The following is a 21,465-nucleotide window of genomic DNA, read 5'->3' on the forward strand; positions in this document are numbered from 1 at the left end:
CCTACACCCTCAAGACCATGGACACACATCTCCACTGACTTTATTGTCGACCTTCCAGCTACCGAAGGACATACAGTAATATGGGTGGTAGTTGATCGATTCTCTAAAATGGCTCACTTTACACCATTTCCCGCCCTTCCCTCCGCTCCCCAATTGGCACAGCTATTTATGGCACATATTTTACGTCTCTACGGAATACCCCAGCACATCATGTCCGATCGGGGGTCCCAATTCACAGCTCGATTTTGGCGAAGTCTCTGTACCAAATTTCAGATTGCACTAGACTTCACCACGGCCTTCCATCCTCAGGCCAACGGGCAGGCAGAGAGAACTAATTGAGCTCTGAAACAATTCCTGCGCTCCTACGTCAACACCCGACAGGATGACTGGGCGGCTTTGCTGCCTTGGGCAGAATTTTCCCACAGCTTCCATTCTTGTACTTCAACTGGGTCCTCTCCATTTCAAATTGTCTTCGGTCGCCAACCTGCTCCGCCAGTACCGCTACCTCTGCCTGTCTCTTCTCCGGCGGCCCAGCTCACCGCCACCCACTTTGAAAAACTTTGGACACGTACGCAACAAATGTTACAGAGAGCGGCAGTGACCGCTAAGAAATTCGCTGACAGACATCGGAGACCAGCACCATGTTTTTGCCCTGGAGATAAAGTCTGGCTCAGTACTAGATGTATTTGGCTACGGGTTCCCTCGATGTGGCTAGCTCCTCGGTACATTGGACCTTTCCCGGTAATTAAACAATTAGGTCCAGTGACTTATCGATTACGCCTTCCGGCTACCCTACGCATTCACAACTCATTTCACGTTTCTCTTTTGAAGCCATTACTCCTCAACTGGCCCTCTCGGAAGGTTCCTGTCTCTTCTCCAGTGAGGGCAGAGGAAGACACTTATCAGGTTCAAGAGGTTCTTGATATCCGCAGGTGTGGTTAACGATCCAAAGACAATGACAAACCTTTTCCAACAGAAAAAAATCAGCAGAACCAGAGGTCACGAGCTGAGGCTCCAAGGAGGAAGACTAAGAACCAATGTCAGGAAGAATTTCTTCACGGAGAGAGTGGTGGATGCCTGGAATGCCCTTCCGGAGGAAGTGGTGAAGTCCAAAACTGTGAAGCACTTCAAAGGGGCATGGGATAAATATTGTGGATCCATCAGGTCCAGAGGACGCATATAAAGAGCAGGTAGTAAAATACTGCACGGAGCGGCAGTAGCCACAGAGGCATTCACGGAGCGGGATGCCAGTGGCCAGAGGTAGGTGTCCATATAAAGAGCAGGTAGTAAAATACTGCACAGAGCGGCAGTAGCCACAGAGGCATTCACGGAGCGGGATGCCAGTGGCCAGTGGTAGGTGTCCACCTTCACGGAGCGGAAGGATGGAGGGCTGTCATCTCCCAATTAAATAAATAATAAAAAAACCCAGGGATGGGATCCATCAGTTCTAGAGGACGCATATAAAGAGCAGGTAGTAAAACACTGCATGGAGCGGCAGTAGCCACAGAGGCATTAACGGAGCGGGATGCCAGTGGCCGGTGGTAGGTGTCCACCTTCACAGAGTAGAAGGATGAAGGGCATCCATCTCCCAATTAAAAAAAGAAAAGAAAAAAAGAAAAAAAAACAGGGATGGGTTCATGGGCTTATAGGTATTACCAATTATTAGGCTTTTCAATATTTGATGATAGTTAATGTGACTTTCAAGGCATTCTTCACTTTCGGTGCATGTCCGGCATGACTCCTTGCTTCAATGACAGGGGAAAAGAAAAACTGATACTTCACACATTTCCAGCATTGCCCTCTGCTTCATGGCAGAGAGCTATGCTGCCGCTTACCCAACTAATCAAACTTAATATTTCACTTGGAAGCAGCTCCAGCACTGCTCTCTACATTAATGGTGGGGGTGAAAAGGGAATTAGAACATAAGGTTACTAAGAGCCAAGAGAAACAGTTAAGTATGAGAACAAATGTGTGAAGCTTGCTGGGCAGACTGGATGGACCGGTTGGTCTTCTTCTGCCGTCATTTCTATGTTTCTATGTTAAGTGGGAGTATCTTCTGGCTTGGGAGGGATTCGGCCCAGAGGAGAATTCATGGGAGCCTGCTAAGAACATCTTGGACAAGGATCTCCTAAAAAATTTTCATATCAGTCATCTTGGGAAGCCCAAGCCTTCTAGGGGGAGGCCTAAAGGAGGGGGTACTGTTATGACCACCGGCTGTGGCCGACCGCAACCGGGGGCCGGACACTCACCCGCGCGGCAGGGCCAGGCTCAGACTTCGGGGTCGGCATCAGCAGCCCGCCTCAGTGGCAGTGCTGCTGCCTTCAAGATGGCCACGGCGTTCCCTCGGCTCGGTTAGCCACGCCCCCTGAATTTTACTAGGGCCGCGCGGGCAGCTAGAACCTGGCCTTAAAGGAAACCCTACAGGAAGTAGGGGGTTCCTTCCTGCTTGACTCCATCTTAAATCAACTATTTAAGGCAAGGTCTGAGCCTTGGCTTCGTGGCTCTTGGCTTCGTGGCTCTGGTGATTTTCCTGCTATCGGTTCCTGATTTTGCTCCTCCGTGGTGTGATCCCTGGATTGGCTGTTGTTTCTGCTTGGCTCTTGACCCCTGGACTGGCTACGGAAGTATTCTGGCTCTCGACCCCTGGACTGGCTGCGGAGTATTCTGGCTCTCGACTCCTGGACTGGCCGCGGAGTATTCTGGCTCTCGACCCCTGGACTGGCTGCGGAGTATTCTGACTCTCGACCCCTGGACTGTCTGTGGAGTGTGCTGACTCTTGTTACCTGGACTGGCTTTCATTTCCTCTTCTGTTTCCATGATCTGCTGGAGGCGCCAGTTTCTGTTCTCTCGACCTGCTGGAGGTGCCAGCTATCTGGATTAAACGACCCGCAGGAGGCGCCTGCATCCAGATTTTCATTCCTTACCTCCAACGACCTTCGTGATTAGCCTCGCCTTTCGACGAGAGGTCTTCACCCCTCGCCGGATGAAGGATCTACCTTCCAAGTCAGAACAGAGTGGCAACTCGCACGTGCAAGAAGGGGGATTTTAAAAGTCACGTGGCGACGCGATCGGGCCTTTGCCCAGTTCTCTAAGCCTCTACCTACTCTGCCTCCCTTTTACCCTTTCCTCCCCGACCCCTAAAACCCCTCTTCCTACTTTTTTTCTTTTTCTTTTGGAACAACCTTCGTGATTGGCCTCGCCTTTCGACGAGAGGTCTTCACCCCTCGCCGGACGAAGGATCTACCTTCCAAGTCAGAACAGAGTGGCAACTCGCACGTGCAAGAAGGGGGATTTTAAAAGTCACGTGGCGACGCGATCGGGCCTTTGCCCAGTTCTCTAAGCCTCTACCTACTCTGCCTCCCTTTTACCCTTTCCTCCCCGACCCCTAAAACCCCTCTTCCTACTTTTTTTCTTTTTCTTTTGGAACTTATTTTCAGGCCACTCCAATGGAGCTTACTGTTAACCTGTCATTGGACGCGCGTTTTCCCTTACCCCTTATTCAGTAAGGGGCGGAAAACGCGCGTCCAACCCGCCGAACCTAATAGCTCCCTCAACATGCAAATGCATGTTGATGGCCCTATTAGGTATGTGCGCACGATTCAGTAAATAAAATGTGCAGCCAAGCCACACATTTTACTTTCAGAAATTAGCGCCTACCCAAAGGTAGGCGCTAATTTCTCAGGCACCGGGAAAGTGCACAGAAAAGCAGTAAAAACTGCTTTTCTGTGCACCCTCCGACTTAATATCATGGCGATATTAAGTCGGAGGTCCCGAAGGGTAAAAAAAGTAAAATAGAAAAAAAATTTGAAGTCAGCTGGCGGCTGTTGGGTCGAAAACCGGACGCTCAATTTTGCCGGCGTCTGGTTTCTGAGCCCGTAGCTGTCAGCGGGCTCGAGAACCGATGCCGGCAATATTGAGCGTCGGCTGCCAAACCTGCTGACAGCTGCCGCTCCGGGCCAAAAGGAGGCGCTAGGGACGCGCTAGTGTCCCTAGCGCCTCCTTTTGCCCATTTCTACCACCAGACCTAATTTAAATACTGCATCGCGCACACATGCGAGTGGCCTGTGCGAGCGCCGGGAGAGCGGGCATTCGCCCGCTCTCCTGCGGACTTTACTGAATCGGCCTGTTTGTCTGAATAGATGAAAAAGGTTTCACGCGCTGTCCAGGTGCGGGCGCACATTTCCCCAGCCAGCCCCCCCACGCCTTGTCCTGCCCCCGCCCTGCCCAAACCCCAGCCGCTCCTTTTTAACCAATTGGCACTTCTGCGTGTACTAGGAGTCACGTGCGTGGCCAGGCCATTTTAAAACTACGCTCGGCCATGCACGTATCTCCTGGTTTTTATGCATGCCGGCATTTGAAAATTCAGCTATTAATCAGCCTCTAGACTGCTCAGTTACTTCCTGATGCAATGGCTATCTTCCTCACTTCTTTGCAACTAGGAATACACTTTGCTTATCCTGTGCTTTCTTGAATTCTATTTCAGATTTTGCCTCCACCACCTCCACTGGAAAACTGTCCACCACTCTTTCTGTAAAGAAATATGTTCTGATACTACTCTTAAGTTTACCCTCTTGGAGCCTCATACTGTGCCTTCTTATTTTAGACTTCCCTTTCTTCTTATGTTCTTAAGGTTTGCTTCTTGTACATTATTTATACCTTTGAGGTATTTGAATGTGTCATCATATCCCTCTGTCTCTGAAACTGATTGCGTAGAGTCTCTAAGATCACATTTAAGTTTTTAATAGAAGTATGACAAAATAAAGTAACATAGTAATGACGGCAGAAAAACACCAAAATGGTTCATCCAGTCTGACCAGCAAGCCTCCCAAGGTAGCAACCGCTGCTCCGTACAGGTAACCCCCATGTTTATCTTAAGGGTTGTAACTGCTACTCCATGCAGGTTACCCCTATGTTTCTCTTAAGGGTAGTAACTGCCACTCCATGCAGGTTACCCCCATGTTTCTCCCAAGGGTAGTAACTGCCACTCCAGGCAGGTTACCCCATGTTTCTCCCAAGGGTAGTAACTGCCGCTCTGTGCCTCACTTAGATTTCAGCACTCCATTCTAGCTTGGTTCTCCTCTTAACTCTCCCATTGTATTTTAGTGTATACTCTGACGGATTCTACACCACCGCTATCCCATTATCAGTCAGTGTGCCTCAGGGCTCTATCCTGGGCTGCTTTCTCCTCTCACTCTACATCTATTACCTGGGTGCTCAGGAAATAGGTTCCTTCTGCTGGGCATCTGCTGGGCATCTCCCACTGGGGCCATGCATACCATTCTGGTGCATCTTTTCAGGTTTTTCTCAACAGGGTGAATTGCTACATTCATATTTAGAACATTAGAAACATGATGGCAGAAAAAGACCATATGATTTTTCTAGTCTGCTCAGCTGTACAACTAATTTAGGCCTGGATTTATCAAAGTGCACTAAATACTGCATGCAATAGAAAAAGGGGTGTGTTTTATGGTAATAGGCAGTTTATCGCAATTTGCGCTAATACCTATGCAAAAAGCTGTTATCATAAATTGTGATAACTTCTTCACATTTTGAGATAAGTGTAGTATTTCCTACATACAACCACTGGGAGAGGGGGGGATCCATGTTTACTATCAGAGCCACAGAGAGAAAGAGCCTAGCCATAATAAGCCCAACACTAGATAGGTATTTTTTTTTTTTTTAAATTTAAGATTTTTATTGTGATGCAATAAAACAATACAATGAAACCAGAAATTGAGTGGTATTTATATCTCTATGGGAGGCCCACCTAGTAACTTGAGGTGAGGTTTAGGTATTAGTGTAGGTGTTAGGGGCCACTTTGACATTCAAAGTGAGACATACGAACAGAACAGTGCTCTCTTGTGAAGATTTGATGACCCTCGGAGTGAGGAAATGCACTCAAAGAGATTTGTGCAATGTTCTCTCAACCTATCTTGATGTTACCCAGGTAGAGAGTCCATCAAGCTAGGTTGAGAGAACATTGCATGGAAACCTTTGAGATATTTAAATGTCTCTATCATATTTCCTTATCTCACCTTTTCTCTAGGGTATACATGTTTACCTTTTTAAGTTTATCCCTATAGAACGAAGACCACTGACTATTTTAGTAGCTACCTTCTGGACTGACTCCAACTGGTTTATATCCTATTGAAGGCATGGTCTCCAGAATTGTACACAGTAGTCCAAATGATGTCTCACCAGGGGCAATATCATCTCTTTTTCTGCTGACCATGCCTCTATCTATGCAGCCAAGCACCTTTCTGGCTTTTGCTATTGCTTTATCTACCTCTCTGGCCACGTTAATATCATTAGGTATGATGACCCTCAGATCCCACTCTTCTTTTGTGCTTAGAAGAATTTCTCCTCCAATACTGTACCTCTCCCTTTCGTTTTGCATCCTAAATGTTTACTCTGCATTTTCTAGTGTTAAATCTTAGCTGCCAGACCCTAGACCATTCCTCAAGGTTTGTTAGATCCTGCCTCATGTTTTCCACACATTCCTGGCTGTCAATCCTGTTGCAAATGTTGGTATCATCTGCAAATAGACAAACCTTTCCCGACAATCCATGTGCTATGTTGCTTATGAAAATGTTGAAAAGAACCAGTTCAAGGACTGCCACTAGTAATGCCCCCTTCCTCAGAGTAAACTTCATTTATCACTATCATTTGTCGCTTCCCATTATACTACTCCCATTGGGCCCATTAGCCATTTACTTGATCCAAACCATTGCCACTATCAGGACAGTCATATGCTATGAGGGGGTTACACTGGATATGAAGATAGATTGCTACTTCACCAATTTCTTCCCAGCTACTATGGTACAGTTCCTATGACAGAGGAAAATAAATACCTGTGGCATTGCAAACTTTCTCTGAGCCAGTGCAGGCTTTCTGTTTAGACTCTTACCTTGTTCCTCCTGCAGATCTTTGGCTTTGGAAAATCTTTTCAGAATTTGTTTGCAGGGTGATTTCAAAGATCTGTTGCATAGCATCTCCATGTCACTGTCTTGATTCTGTATGATGCTTTGTATATTTTCAACAAAATGTTACCAGTTCAAATCTTTTTATTGAATTTAAGCAAATTTACAACAAACAGAAAACAACACTGCAATATATCTAAATGGAAAGGTAGAAAAGTATCATATAGGGCAAAACCAATGCTCAGACAATCACAAGAAGAAACACACTATATCTTAAGTTACAGGGATAAAACCTTTAAGCAATCATCCAGAGGTCTCCACTAGGGATGTGAATCGGGCTTAGGACGATTGAAAATATCGGACGATATTTTCAAAATCGTCAGAAATCAGGGGCTCCCCCAAAACGATAGGAAATCCCCACGATATTGATCGTGGGGGTTCTCTTATTGTTTTGGGGGAGGGTGGGAAAAACAGCACACAAAAATAACCCCTAAACCCACCCCGACCCTTTAAAACTAATACCTTAGCTTCCCCCACCCTCCCGACCCCCCAAAAAAACTTTTTACAGGTACCTGGTTGTCCAGTGGGGGTCCCTGGAGCGATCTCCCGCTCCCGGGCCGTCGGCTGCCACTAATCAAAATGGCGCCGATGGCCCTTTGCCCTTACCATGTGACAGGGTATCCGTGCCATTGGCCGGACCCTGTCACATGGTAGGAGCACTGGATGGCACTGGATGGCCCATAATAACATCTTTTACAGATGTAGAGAATTTTATCCAATGATAATATTGAGATTTGGGCAAATCAAATCGGGATATCATTTCCTCAAATGCAAGTAATTTAGCACCCTGTATTATTTAATCTAAAACCACATGCCACATAATACCATGGTTTTCAAGAGATACTTCTATTGGCTATTTTAATGCAAGGATGGATCCATGGAGATGAAAATTTAGAAAATTTCCATTTGGGAGAAGTTGAACTGAATAATTGATCATATTCAGAATATGCCCAAAACATAGAAGCAATTAGAGGGTTCTCTGCTAAAAAAAAACCTGGTAATGACATTTGGGAATAGACATGAAAGGAAAGGGTTTGAATAAGTACTGTTCAATAAGTAACTAATGAGGGCTATTAGAGATGCTTAGTATTGAGTGTAACCAATAATATCCCTGCTGTTATATATAAGATTGGTGATAACTATGGTCTCTGCTACTTTTAAGTTTGGAAAGTGCTATCAGAAAATTTGCTCATCCATAAACAGTCAGTTAGTATTCTGTTCACTTGTTTGTAAAAAGCAGATGAAAAATATATTGCTACCATAGAAAAAACATAATTTATCCTGGGTGCAATAATCATCATCCCCGCCAAGTGAGGTATAAAGGAGACTATTGAAAATTGTTTCCTGAAACATACAAATGAGAGCATTTTTACAGTATTTAACAGTGGGGTAGATTTTCAAAGGGGTACGCGCGTAAGATACACGCGTACCCCCCGAAAACCTACCCCAAACACCCCCTGCGCGCGCCGAGCCTATTTTGCATAGGCTCGGCGGCGCGCGCAAGTCCCGGGACACGCGTAAGTCCCGGGGCTTGCATGGAGGGGCGTGTCACGAGTGACGCGGCGTTTCAGGGGCGGCACTGTGGGCGTGTTTCAGCCCGGGGGCATTCCGGGGGCATGGCCGCGGCCTCTGGATCAGCCCCCAGACCAGAACATGGAGCATGGCAGCCGGCCCGGTGCGCGCAAAGTTACGCCTGCTTCCAGCAGGCGTAACTTTGCTGACAAAGGTAGGGAGGGGTTTAGATAGGGCCGGGGGGGGGGGGGGTGGGTTATGTAGGGGAAGGGAAGGGAAGGTGTGGGTGGGTGGGTGGAAGGAAAGTTCCCTCCGAGGCCGCTCCGATTTCGGAGCGGCCTTGGAGGGAATGGAGGCAGGCAGCGTGGCTCGGCGCGCGCAGGCTGCCGATTTTGGGCAGCCTTGCGTGCGCTGTCCCCAGATTTTAATGGATACGCACGGCTACGCGCATATCTATTAAAATCCCGCGTACTCTTGTTTGCGCCTGGTGCGCAAACAAAAGTACGCATGTGCACAGATTTATAAAATCTGCCCCAGTGTGCGAGAGATCAATATGAAACAAAATACCCAAATATTTAAGACCACCTTGTACTTGTTTGAATTGGTATTTATCCAGATCGGCATGAAGACCCAAGAAATTTAGAGGCATAATCTCAGTTTTTTTTCCAATTAGCTCGATACCCTGAGACATTGGAGAAAGAAGAGATGAGAGAAAACAAAGTTGGAAGAGAGACCTCAGGATCACTAATGTACAGTAAAATGTCATCAGCATACACTGATGTTTTGAACATCTCCTCCTCTATCGAAATGCCCAATATTTCAGGATGTTGTCTAATAGCCAGCAAAAGGGGTTCTAATGCCAAATTCAAAAGAAGGGTTTCAAGGGGAAATCCTGTCTTGTGCCTCAGAATAATGTAAATTTGGAAGAAAGCTTGTTATTTACCAGTATATATACTTTTTTTTTTTGGGGGGGGGGAGAAAACATGGAGAAGAAAACAGATTCCAGATAAAAAAATTGTCTCTGAATCCAAACCAATGTAGAACAGAAAAGAGATACCCCCATTCCACATGGTCAAATGCCTTCTCTGCATTTAAAGACAAGGCAATTATGGGGATGGAAGTATTTTGTGTAGAGCAATCTTATGCAAAGAAGTACATGCATTATTAGAAATATAAAGCCACTTTAAAAACCTGATTGCTCAAGATGTATCAAAGCACACATGACAGTATCCATCCTAATAGCTAGCTATTTGGCAAAAAGCTTATAATCAGTATTGAATAAGGAAATTGGTCTATAATTAGACACTAAAGCAGGGTCTCTACCTGGGTTTTGGCAATACAAAGATGCATGCATCAGCAAATGGAGGGTCTAAGGTTGGATTCAACATTAGATCTATATAGTATCTATGTATGTAACTCCTCAAATGTTTAAAAAATATAATGGAATAGCCAGCAGGGCCAGGAGCCTTTCCTATATTTAATATAGAAAAGGCTTTAGATATTTCCACAATAGGAAGTGGCTCATCTAACTTCAGCTGTTATCCTGTCTTAAGGATGGGATGAGTAAGTGGATATAAAAATGATTTGTAGGACAAGAATCATTAGGAACTTTAGAAGAATATAAATTGTGATAGCATAGTCAGAATTGATCAAATATCTCAAAATCTTGTACCACTGTATGTGAAGAATTCATGCAAATTACGTGATCCTGTTTCCTTGCACTGCATTTTGTAAGATAATTGATTAGTAATTGTCCACATTTATTATTTTCTGAATAATAGTGAGCCTTCTAGATAGATTTTCTGGCTTGTTTACTCAATAGATTATTAATCTAAGCATATTTAGCCTTATACAAAGATTACAACAAGAAATTATCTTTACTATGAATATGCGCTCTCTAAGCGTGATATCTCAGCATGTAGATTGTTTAAATCCAATTTATTTTCTTATTCAGCATATCAGCAGCATATCGGCAGCATTTGACATTTGACATTGTGAAATCATGGTTCCCAGTTAAAGGAAACAGGTATTGAAGGACAGCCATTTCAAGTGCAAATCAATAACAGTATTTCCAAAACTATTAAGCTTAATACTGGCATACCACAAGGTTCTGCCTTATTGGCGACCTTGTTCAACATTTATATGACTTCATTATGACATCTACTATCAGGACTTGGGCTAAAATACTACTCCTACGCTGATGATTTTCAGATATTAATACTGGTCAATGATACAGTAGAAAAAGCACTTCAAATTGCCTCACTTTATCTGAATGTAATTAAACAACTATTAAACCAAATGAAATTGTGTATTAATATAGACAAAACCAGAATAATGCTGTTAGAAAGAAAAGTCTCCCCAAATTATGTAAACTTACAATTTAAACACGAAACAATAAATATAAATCTAGCCCCTATAGTTAGAGATCCAGAAATACAGCTAGACCCAGAATTAAATTTTAAGAATCACATCGCTAAAAAAACAAAAGTGGGGTACTTCAAATTATTAATACTTAGGAGACTAAAACCATTCTTAGACAAAGGAAGATTTCAGAACTGTGTTACAAACATTGATTTTTTTCTTCAACAGGCTACTGTAACGCCCTCTTTTGGGCCTGCCCTATTCCACTTTACGGCCATTACAAATTTTGCAGAACACAGCAGCAAGGATACTAGTTGGGTCAAATAGAAAAGAACACATTACTCCCGTTTTGATGGAACTCCATTGGCTACCAATAGAGCAGAGAGTTCAATATAAAGGGGTAGATTTTAAAAAAGCGCGCCTTCGCGTACTTTTGTTGGCGCACCATTTGATTTGCCCAAATCTCAATATTATCATTGGATAAAATTCTCTACATCTGTAAAAGATGTTATTTTGGAGAAGTCCTCATTATCTACCTTTTCTAAACTGACTTGTATTTATAGAGATATTGGTGCTAGTGCCGCGGCTTCTTTACTTGCTGTACATGATTCCCTGTTGGCTGAAAGCCGGGGATCTTCGTCACTTGCGTGCTAGTTTACAAAAGTTCCTGTGGAGGGGGAAACGGGCTCGGTTGGCTTATACCGTCTTGGAGTGCCCCCGGGAGCAGGGAGGGCTTAATTTGCCAGATTTCAGACTTTATAATGTGGCATGTCAGTTGCGGTATGTGTGTGAGTGGATTACGGGGACCTATTGTGCACCAGGGATGTTAAATAGGATGTCTCAACCTAGCTCCCCATTAAGTATTATTCAGCTGCGGCTGGGGCTGCGTAGTATCATGGCATACCCCAGAATATTTTTGCAGTCTTGTATACGAGCCTGGTGATGGCTGCAGAGACAGTGGGGCCTGCAGGGCATAGCTTCCCTTTCTTTGACCTTTCTGGGATTGTGAGCTTTGTGCCGGGGCGGGACAGTAGGGGTGTTTTCCAGGCTTGGGCTGACTGTGGGGTGGTATATATATTTCATTTGCTGGAGCCGGACTCCCACTTCATCCAAGATTTTGCTACTCTGGCCCGCACGTTTCAGCTGCCCACTAAGTACTTTTATGCGTACCTGCAAGCCCGTCACTATATTCAATCTCTCTCCTGGTCCGTAGATGACTTGACAGCTGACAGGATGTTTGCTACCAAAGTTTTTGATACTGCCTGCCTCACTAATACGGTTTCCGGCTGGAAAAAACTGGGCCAGTCCCTTGGCCAGGCAGGCTGCTTGCAGCACCTTACTACCCGCTGGGCTGATCTGTTGTCCTCATCGCTTACCCCAAATTACTTGAAGAGCTGTTTTACGGCTCTTTACCAGTTGCTGCCTGATGTGGGTCTATGTGAGGTCCAATTCAAAATTCTTCATTATATTTACTGTGATGATGTTTACCGGTTTCAAATGAAGTTTACTCAATCCCCGCTATGCAGCCGGTGTGGCAGGGCTGAGGGCAATTTATACCACCAATAGTTGACGTGCCCACGCATGGAGTTCTTTTGGAAGTCAGTTATAGAAGTCATTAATAAAAGCACTGGTTGTGGTATTTCTCATGTGGGGCGCCTTTTAATGGCTCACCAACAGACTGAGCAGGTTCCTGGTACATGTTCCAGAGCAACGTTTGAACGCCTAGCGGTTATGATGGCTTGCCGCACCATATTGGCTGTCTGGACCGACCCCTTGGCACAGCCTTCGGTGGATGCATGGTTTGGCAGGATGGCCTCTCTACTACAGATGGAATATATGGACTTCCGCTTTGGCAAGAGAAAACCGGACATGATATATAGTGCTTGTTGGATTGCCTGTTATGTTCTGTTTCCTCCTGCTGTACAGACTGAGCTCAGTAACACTGGCCATAAGCTCATATGGTCTTAACGGAGGTCCCAAGGGGGGGCTGGGCGGAATGTATGTGGTGTGTATGTGTTATGAATGGGGACACATGGGAGTTGGTTCTGTGGGGTGGGGGTGGTAGGGCCAGGATGGGATGGAGGGAATAAAAAGGAAAATTAGGGAATACGTTTACAATGGGAGCGGTTTCTGGATTGAGCATTTCTTTGCAATGCTTTTACTATATGCTGATTTCTATTTGTACATGCTATTATTCTCCCATGTATGTGTAATGTCTTCTTGTTAATAAAAATTATTTTGAAAAAAAAAAGAAAATCCAGGCCTAAGATAGGGTAGATGGTCACCGAACCAGTAGATAGAATAAAATCTCTGCATAATAACAAATAATCAAGTCTCAAATAAGTAGAGTGAGGGAATGAAAAGAAGGTATAATCCTTGTCTGTAGGGTGGAACAGTCTTCAGGGATTAGAAAGACCATGAGAATGCAGGAGATCAACCAAAACTCATTGAGATTTGGTAATAACTGGTGTGCAAGTAGATTGCTTGAATTCAAGGGTTGGTTAAAGTCTCCACCCAGAATCACCTGTTTAGAATTATGATGCATAAGGTGGGAAGAGATCTGTTGAAAAAAAGGATCATCTGAATTGGAAGCATACTAATTAAAAATTAGAAAAGTCACCCCTCCAGTAGTACCAGAAACAGAGACTCATCTACCATCAGGATTAGATTCTTGACACAATTTGTGTATCTAGGTGCCTTTGGAAAAAAATAGAAACTCCCCTCTTCTTTTTATAAGCCTATGCAGGTACCAATTTGCCAATCCATCCTTGATTAAGCTTCAATATTTCTGAAGTAGAGAATTGAGTTTCCTGCAGTAAAACAATGTCCAGTTTCGGTTATTTTAAATAAATAAATAAATATTTTCTTCCTTTTAATAGGGCGGGTAAGACTATTGACATTCAATGACACTAACAGTACATCAGAAATTGTAGACATCAATAAATGTAAATAGTACAGATAAGGAATGATCATCTCTGAATATTCTCAATATATATATAAAGAAAATGATCTCCAAGTGTTGACTGTGTATGGTTGCTGCCTGTAGAATAAAGCATATATTGCAACAATAACAAGCAAATGTTCCCAACAACAATTAGAGAAAAGATCAAACCCAAGATAATAGGACTGGACCCATCACAAAAAATGTGGGCCTTATAGCAGACAGAGCATGGCCAGCCCAGTATAGCTCTCAACATATACGTTATATGTGATTGCCATTATAACAACAGTATATTATAAAAAGATAAAAACTCTTAATCTCTTAACACAAGGAACCTGAATCAAAAGAACTACACACAAAAGTGAAAGATCAATACAGTAGCATAGAAAAGGTAAACGTATCCTTGGATAACTGCATTCATGTCACCATTTCTTGTGGTTTCTCTAAAGTATTGAGGATCTTTTGCAGCTCATCAGGAGAGTAAAAAAACTGAGAGGGTCATTCATCAGAATGTGTTAGGGTGTTATCATGGGCGTTAGGGTCCTAATATCCATGATAACACCCTAACGCATGTGATAAAACACTGTATCACAAAATGCATTTACAAATTTGAAAATGTTATTCAAGTGGGAGGAGTAAATGGAAATGAATGGTGCTTAACATTGCATGAGATAACATAACACACGCACTATCATGGGATTTAACTACATCTTTTTCTTGGCATCATGCTTGCAATTACTGTGCATTATAGTCAAAAACGGTCCAACTGACTCTCTTGAAGGCTTTCTGCTTTACAAGCTCTTATTTTTAGCAAATTAGACTACTGCAACACACTTTTACTGGGCCTACCTACCAATGTTATATGTCCATTGCAGCTCCTGCAGAATTCTGCTGCCAGACTGCTGACTAGGGATGTGCAGAGCAAAAGTTTATGTCCATATGTCAATATGTCCAAAGGGGGTCCCATTTGCGGTCAATATGGACATAAAAAAAATTAAATGAGTTGGGTATATGTCCATATGTGCAAAAAAAAAAATTTAAACCCCCTCACCCTCCTTAATCCCCCCCCCCCAGACTTACCACAACTCCCTGGTGATCGAGCGAGGAGTGAGGACGCCATTTCTGCAATCCTTGGCTAGAAGCATGTGACGTCGGCGCCACGTCGAGTGACGCGGCGTCACGTGATTCCCGGCGAGTTCGCGCCGGAAGGCTCGTTCGGCCCAAAAAGAACTTTTGGCCAGCTTGGGGGGGCCTCCTGACCCCACCAAGCGACAACGCCGGGAATCACGTGACGCCGCGTCACTCGACGTGGCGCCGACGTCACATGCTTCTCGCCAAGGATTGCAGAAATGGCGTCCTCACTCCTCGCTCGATCACCAGGGAGTTGTGGTAAGTCTGGGGGGGGGATTAAGGAGGGTGAGGGGGTTTAAATTTTTATTTTGGCTCAACAATCGCGATTTCCAACATATCCAACATAGCTATGTTGGATATGTGGGAAATCCGATCGTTTATGTCACATCACTTTTTTAAGTTAAAAACAAAATATGCGTAGCGTTTTTCATATGCGGTCAATACGAATGCACACCCCTACTGCTGACTAATACAAATATATTTGACCATATCACTCCCATACTAAAAGAGCTTCATTGGCTCCCTATTGGTTACAGATCACAGTATAAAGCACTTGCCCTAATTTACAAATTAGGGCAAGTGCCAACATGATTAACAAGATCACCTAATATTGGGTTACTACCAATCCTGACTGTAAAATCTGCACACATGAATACTGTTAGAGAAAGAGCATTATCCATTGCCAGACCCAACCTATGGAACTCTCTACCATCACAATTGAGAATGGAAACCAACATCAAAGTCTTTAAGAAAGGAGTCAAAACTTGGCTTTTTAACAAAGCATTTAATAACAATGGTTGACTTTGATGCTGTTTGCTACTTTTATTTATATTTTAGCTTTTATTATTTTATCTCTCAATGTATAGTTATTTCTTTTATCTTTCTTTTATTTAGATATTTTAAGCAAAATGGATAGCATCTATCTAGTTTTTAAATGTTTAATTTTAAATGCAATTTCAGTTACCGATGCTTAATCTGAGATGTAAACCGACGTGATATGTTTTTACATGAATGCCGGTATATAAAAACAAACAAATAAATAAATATATTTTGAAAAGTTTCTACTGTGAGATTTTGCCTCTACGGTCAACTTCTTTTCACATTCTCTCTTAGCCTGTCTTATCAAGAGAGACATAAAAAACCAAGTTTATGTTTATGTTCACTCTTGTTACCAGGCACTAGAAGGTCATGCCACCCCATCCCCCAATTAACACCACCTCACTGGGAATCTTGGCAACAGAAATAACTAACAAAAAGACGCCAATGGGAATACAGATTCATAACTGTTGCCAATGAACTGCTCCCTTGAATGACTAAAAGTGTCAATTTAGTAAAATTTCCTGTTACTAAATTACTCAGGGGAGTTACCATGCACTAACTACTGCACACTAAGGGGTAGATTTTCAAAGAGTTGTGCACGTAAGATACGCGCACAACCCCCCAAAACCTACCCCTGCCTTCCCCTGCGTGCACCAAGCCTATCTTGCCTAGGCTTGGCAGCGTGCACACACAAGCCCCGGGACTTCAAATAAGGGGCTGGCCGGGGGCGTGTCTGGGGACATGGCGGCAGGCCGGGGGCATGTCCGGGGTGGGGCGGTGGTCCGTGGGCAGGGCTAGAGACATGACTGCAGTCCGGGGGCAGGGCTGAGTGCTCCTGCTGGGGCAGGGAGCCAGCGGCGCGCGCAGGTTACGCAGGCATAACTCCACGAAATAAGGTGGGGGGATTTAGTTAGGGCTGGGGGGGGGTGTTAGATAGGGGAAGGGAGGAAAAGCTGGGAGGGACAAAAAAAAGTTCCCTCCAAGGCTGCTCCGATTTTGGAGGGAACGGAGGCAGGCTGCTCGGCTCGGCGTGCACAGGTTGCACAATTATGCACCCCCCTGCGTGCGCCGACCCTGGATTTTATAACATGCGCGCGGCAGAACGCACATGTTATAAAATCGGGCGTAGATTTGTTCGCGCCGGATTGCACGAACAAATCTGCGCCTTCGTATATGTTTAAAGATTTGCCCCTAACCATTGTTACTGCGCAGTAATACAGAGTTACTGTGCAGTAAGTCCTGTTAGTGTGCAGTAACATGAAATACCAATTATGAAATTTCGGGGAGAGGTTTTCATTTTTCGGGATTCCTGAAGAAAGACTAAATAGACTATTTTGTTGTTGGATTCAATTTCATTAAAAACGAATGCACACCTCTAATAAATACTAGAGATGAGCTTCGTTTTTTACTACTAGGCCGTTTTTTGAGTCGGACGCTTCGGGGTAAAGGTTAGTTTTCCTCGGTTAGTTTTTTTGACAAACGAATAAAAAACTAAGAAGGAAAACCAAAACCGCCTCAAAAAACAATGCGGGAAAACGAAGCTAAAAAAAACCCACCCCAAGCATTAAAATTTACTATAAAACATTAAATAAACCCTCCCCCCACCACCATCCCGATCCCTCCCCAAGACTTACCAACATCCCTGGTGGTCCAGCGGGGTCCCGCGATCGATTTGTCCCTCCGTGGCCCGGCATGCCTGTCTCGCTCAGAATGGCGCCGATAACCTCTGAATTACTATGTCACAGGGGTTACCGGCGCCATTGGTCAGCCCCTGTCACATGGCCATCGGTGCCATCTTGTGCTCCTAACATGTGACAGGGGCTGACCAATGGCGCCGGTAGCCCCTGTGACATAGTATGGGCAAAGGCTATCGGTGCCATTTTGATTACTGGCAGCTGACAACGAGATCACTCCCGGACCCTCGCTGGACCCCCAGGGACTTTTGGCCAGCTTGGGGGGGGGCCTCCTGACCCCACCAAGACTTTCCAAAAGTCCCTGGGGGTCCAGCGGGGGTCCCGGAGCGATCTCCTGCCCTCGGCCGTCGGCTACCAGTAACCAAAATGGCGCCGATAGCCTTTGCCCATACTATGTCACAGGGGCTACTGGTGCCATTGGTCAGCCCCTGTCACATGGTAGGAGCAACCGACCAATGGCGCCGATAGCCCCTGTGACATAGTATGGGCAAAGGCTATCGGCGCCATTTTAGTTAGTGGCAGCCGACGGCCCGAGGGCAGGAGATCGCTCCGGGACCCCCAAGCTAGCCAAAAGTCCCTGGGGATCCAGCGGGGGTCCCGGAGCGATCTCGTTGTCAGCTGCCAGTAATCAAAATGGTGCCAATAGCCTTTGCCCATACTATGTCACAGGGGCTACCGGCACCATTGGTCAGCCCCTGTCACATGGTAGGAGCACAAGATGGCGCTGATGGCCATGTGACAGGGGCTGACCAATGGCACAGGTAGCCCCTGTGACATAGTAATTCAGAGGCTATTGGCGCCATTCTGAGCGAGGCAGGCACACTGGGACATATCGATTGCGGGACCCTGCTGGACCACCAGGGATGTTAGTAAGTCTTGGGGGGGGGATCGGGATGGTGGTGGGGGGGGTGTATTATAGTTAATTGTAATGCTTGGGGTGGTTTTTAATTTAATTTAATTTAAAAAAATAAAATGTGCCCCTCTCCCCATACAAACCCGAAAAACAGATTTTCTCCGAAGTTCGGGGAAAATCCGTGTTGGGGTTTGGGGCCCCCGACCCACGAAGAATTAGGCAATTTCAACGAAATTGCCTAATTCGTGATAAATGAATGCACATCTCTAATAAATACTGTGGATCCCTAGAGGCTAGACATTGAAAAAGGATGCATGAGGGTAACCTGAATGGAATATCAGTTAATACTGTTAACAGAAGGCATGGGTGTAAATTGCCCAGAGCGGCTGTTACTACCCTTAACAAAAGGCTTGGGGGTAACCTGCACAGAGCAGCAGTTACAACTATAAGCAGTTTTAAGGGCAGACTGGTTTGACTATTTGGTCTTTATCAGCTGTCATTACTATGCTACTATGTTAAATAGAAGCCTCCAGGTGCCCACAGATTGTCCATGGAATTTTTCAGTATCTTAGCAATCCACTCTGTGTTAACTAATTTTTTGTCTGCATTGTGACAAATTGATAACTTTTATTTTGATATAATATTCAATATTTAATTCTAAAAAACTGTAAATCTTTTCACTTTGAGAAAAATGTGAAATATTGCCTTCTGTACTTGGCGAATAAAAACATACATTTTTTGCACTGTGTAGAAAACAGAATTTTTCTTGCCTTTTTTTTTTTTTTTTTTTAAAGAAAAAGCTTGCATAATTTACACTTTATATCTAGAGACAGAGGGACTGGTTATTTATATATGGTAGATCAGGTAAAGGTGTAAGTAGCACTTTCCATAAAAATGTATTCATTTAAAGCTCACAAACTATATTTTATTCTTGAAAATGTCCTCTTTGTTTTGACCTTTAAGGGCTGTCATGGTTTCTGATAATCTATGAGTTTTGTGCATCCTAAATCTAGCTGCCTATGGTTTAGCCAGCTAGATTTAAGCACATTTTCAGCTGAAAACCTAGCTGAAATTTCCTAAAAATAACTGGCTAATTTTGTCCCCTCAGCAGGTTTTTGAAAATGGACCTAGTCAGGGCTATATACTAAAGGTTTACTGCCATTTTATGGGAACAGTGATTAGTACATTTGGCACATTGTTGAAAACTGCCCTCTTCATATTATATACCATATAGTAAAACACCATCCTGCATTTACCATCAGCATTTCTTCTGCTTTCTAGGTTCAGCCCTATCCTTCTAAGGAGTTGCTTCAGGAAAAAATGCAGGACTACGTCAACTGGATGGCATACAGATCTCTTCTTGTTAACAAGTCCCATTAACTGTCTGGCAAGAAGAGCATCCAATCAGAAGGAGCAAGTCCTTAATGCATGTTACAAATATTATATATACCTCGATTCTTTTTTATTCATTTTAAATATCTACTTTAAAAAACAAGTAAACAACCTTTTGTTCTTTAAGAGCTTACAAGGAAATGGTACTTAAATGACAGTATTATTATTCTACATGCTCCCTCAGACTTTCCCCAATAAAAAAGAATTCTGAAAGACATTTCAAAGTAATTTGTAGTGATGGAGCTAACATTTAAACAAAAGAGAAAGAAAGTCTTTGAAGATAACTTAAAAGTAGCATGTGATTGGCACAGGCAGTCATCCTCTGGAATCAATTTCACAGTCTAAGAACGTTTTCTAGCAAATAAATTATCATTCATCACCAGTAGGAAGATTGGGGAATAGTACAGGGGAAAAGAGGAGCGAGAGAATATGAAATGTAATGTTCAGATGATAACACTGACAGATGATAATATTCTTTTAAACAGTGTAAAACCGGACAAATAAATGTGTTTGTGTAAATGTTGAAATGTTAGGCATTGTTCATACCCATTTAAACTCAGATTTCAGGAAGCAAGATGTCTGCTCTCTAATATGTTTGGAAGGACAAAACTTGTTAAATAAAATTAAGTCAACTCCGTGTCCTTTAGACCCATGCTGTTTCTGGTTTTTGTAGTCTCCAATTATGATTTTTTGGATTACTTAACTCAGATTGTGAATGCTTCTATAATAAGCTATGCTTCTATAATAGGCTATTTTTCTTCTATTAAAAAAAAAACCCTGGATTTTTTGGGTAAGTTATAGAGAAATCTGTGGCATCTCAGTTGCATCACTTTTTGGAGCAGAATGAGTGCCTTGATCCATTTCAATCAAGATTCTGTTTAGGTATCAGTTCTGAGACTGCTTGATTGCAGTCCTGAACCCGCTTCATCGTGGTTTGGACCAGCTCATGCCATCTTTGCTTATGTTTCTCGATCTGAGTGTGGCCTTCGATTCCACGGATTGAAACAATTTGGAATTGATGGCCTGGTCTTAAAATGATTTCATTTGTATTTAATGGGCAGACATAGTCAGTATCCTTAGGGGATGTTGGCCTCTTTCTTGTGGAGTCTCCAAGGGACCTGTCCTGTCACCAATATTATTTAATCTTTATCTAAGCCAATTGATGAAGATCACCAGGCAGTTTGGAACTGGTGGATATGCTTATGCCAATGATATTCAGTTGTTCTTTTTTCCTCTAACTCCTTTCCTAATATTATCTTTGGAAAGATGAATGGTTATGTAGATGTGGTTGCAATATGGATGTATGCCAGCACGTTAAAGCTCAATCTTTTGAAATCTGAAACTACCGTATGTGTGTATCTAAGCCTTGTATTCTAAGGCCTAATATGTGTGTTTGGTTCAATGGAAATGTCCTACTTTTTCTGACCAGATCCATAGTTTGGATGTAATTCTTGATGCCTCTCTTTTAATGGAGAAGCAAATTTCTGATGTTGCAAAAAGTGCCTTTATCCAGCTGAGAAAAATTCAAAATTTAGCCCACTTATTAAAGAAAAAAATCACTTGCAAGGATCACTGATACTTTTGTAACCTCAGCATTAGACTATTGAAATGCTTTATATTTGGGCCTTCTAATTTGGTGTGTAAACTACAAATTTTCCACAATGCAGCTGCCTGATTTTTAGCTGGGAAGTTATTAATGACCATATGACACTAGTCCTCTATGAATTACACTGATTGCTAATGGAATTTTTGAGTATATTCAAGGTTCTGCTATTGGCCTTT

General features: G+C 43.5%; 1 protein-coding gene across 2 annotated transcripts in view; it reads left to right on the forward strand.

The window, feature by feature from the left end:
• The window catches only part of LOC115091938, a 268,754-nt gene extending 248,425 nt beyond the window's left edge, over positions 1–20,329 (forward strand). For both annotated transcript variants that reach the window (XM_029602303.1, XM_029602304.1), the window contains exon 8: positions 19,573–20,329. In XM_029602303.1, coding sequence (XP_029458163.1) covers positions 19,573–19,671 — 99 coding nt within the window. In that variant the 3' untranslated portion in view covers positions 19,672–20,329. The remainder of the gene's footprint in view (positions 1–19,572) is intronic.
• Positions 20,330–21,465: the final 1,136 nt, after the last annotated feature.

Source organism: Rhinatrema bivittatum, chromosome 5 (assembly GCF_901001135.1).
Source record: "Rhinatrema bivittatum chromosome 5, aRhiBiv1.1, whole genome shotgun sequence".
In the NCBI taxonomy this organism is placed as follows: domain Eukaryota; kingdom Metazoa; phylum Chordata; class Amphibia; order Gymnophiona; family Rhinatrematidae; genus Rhinatrema; species Rhinatrema bivittatum.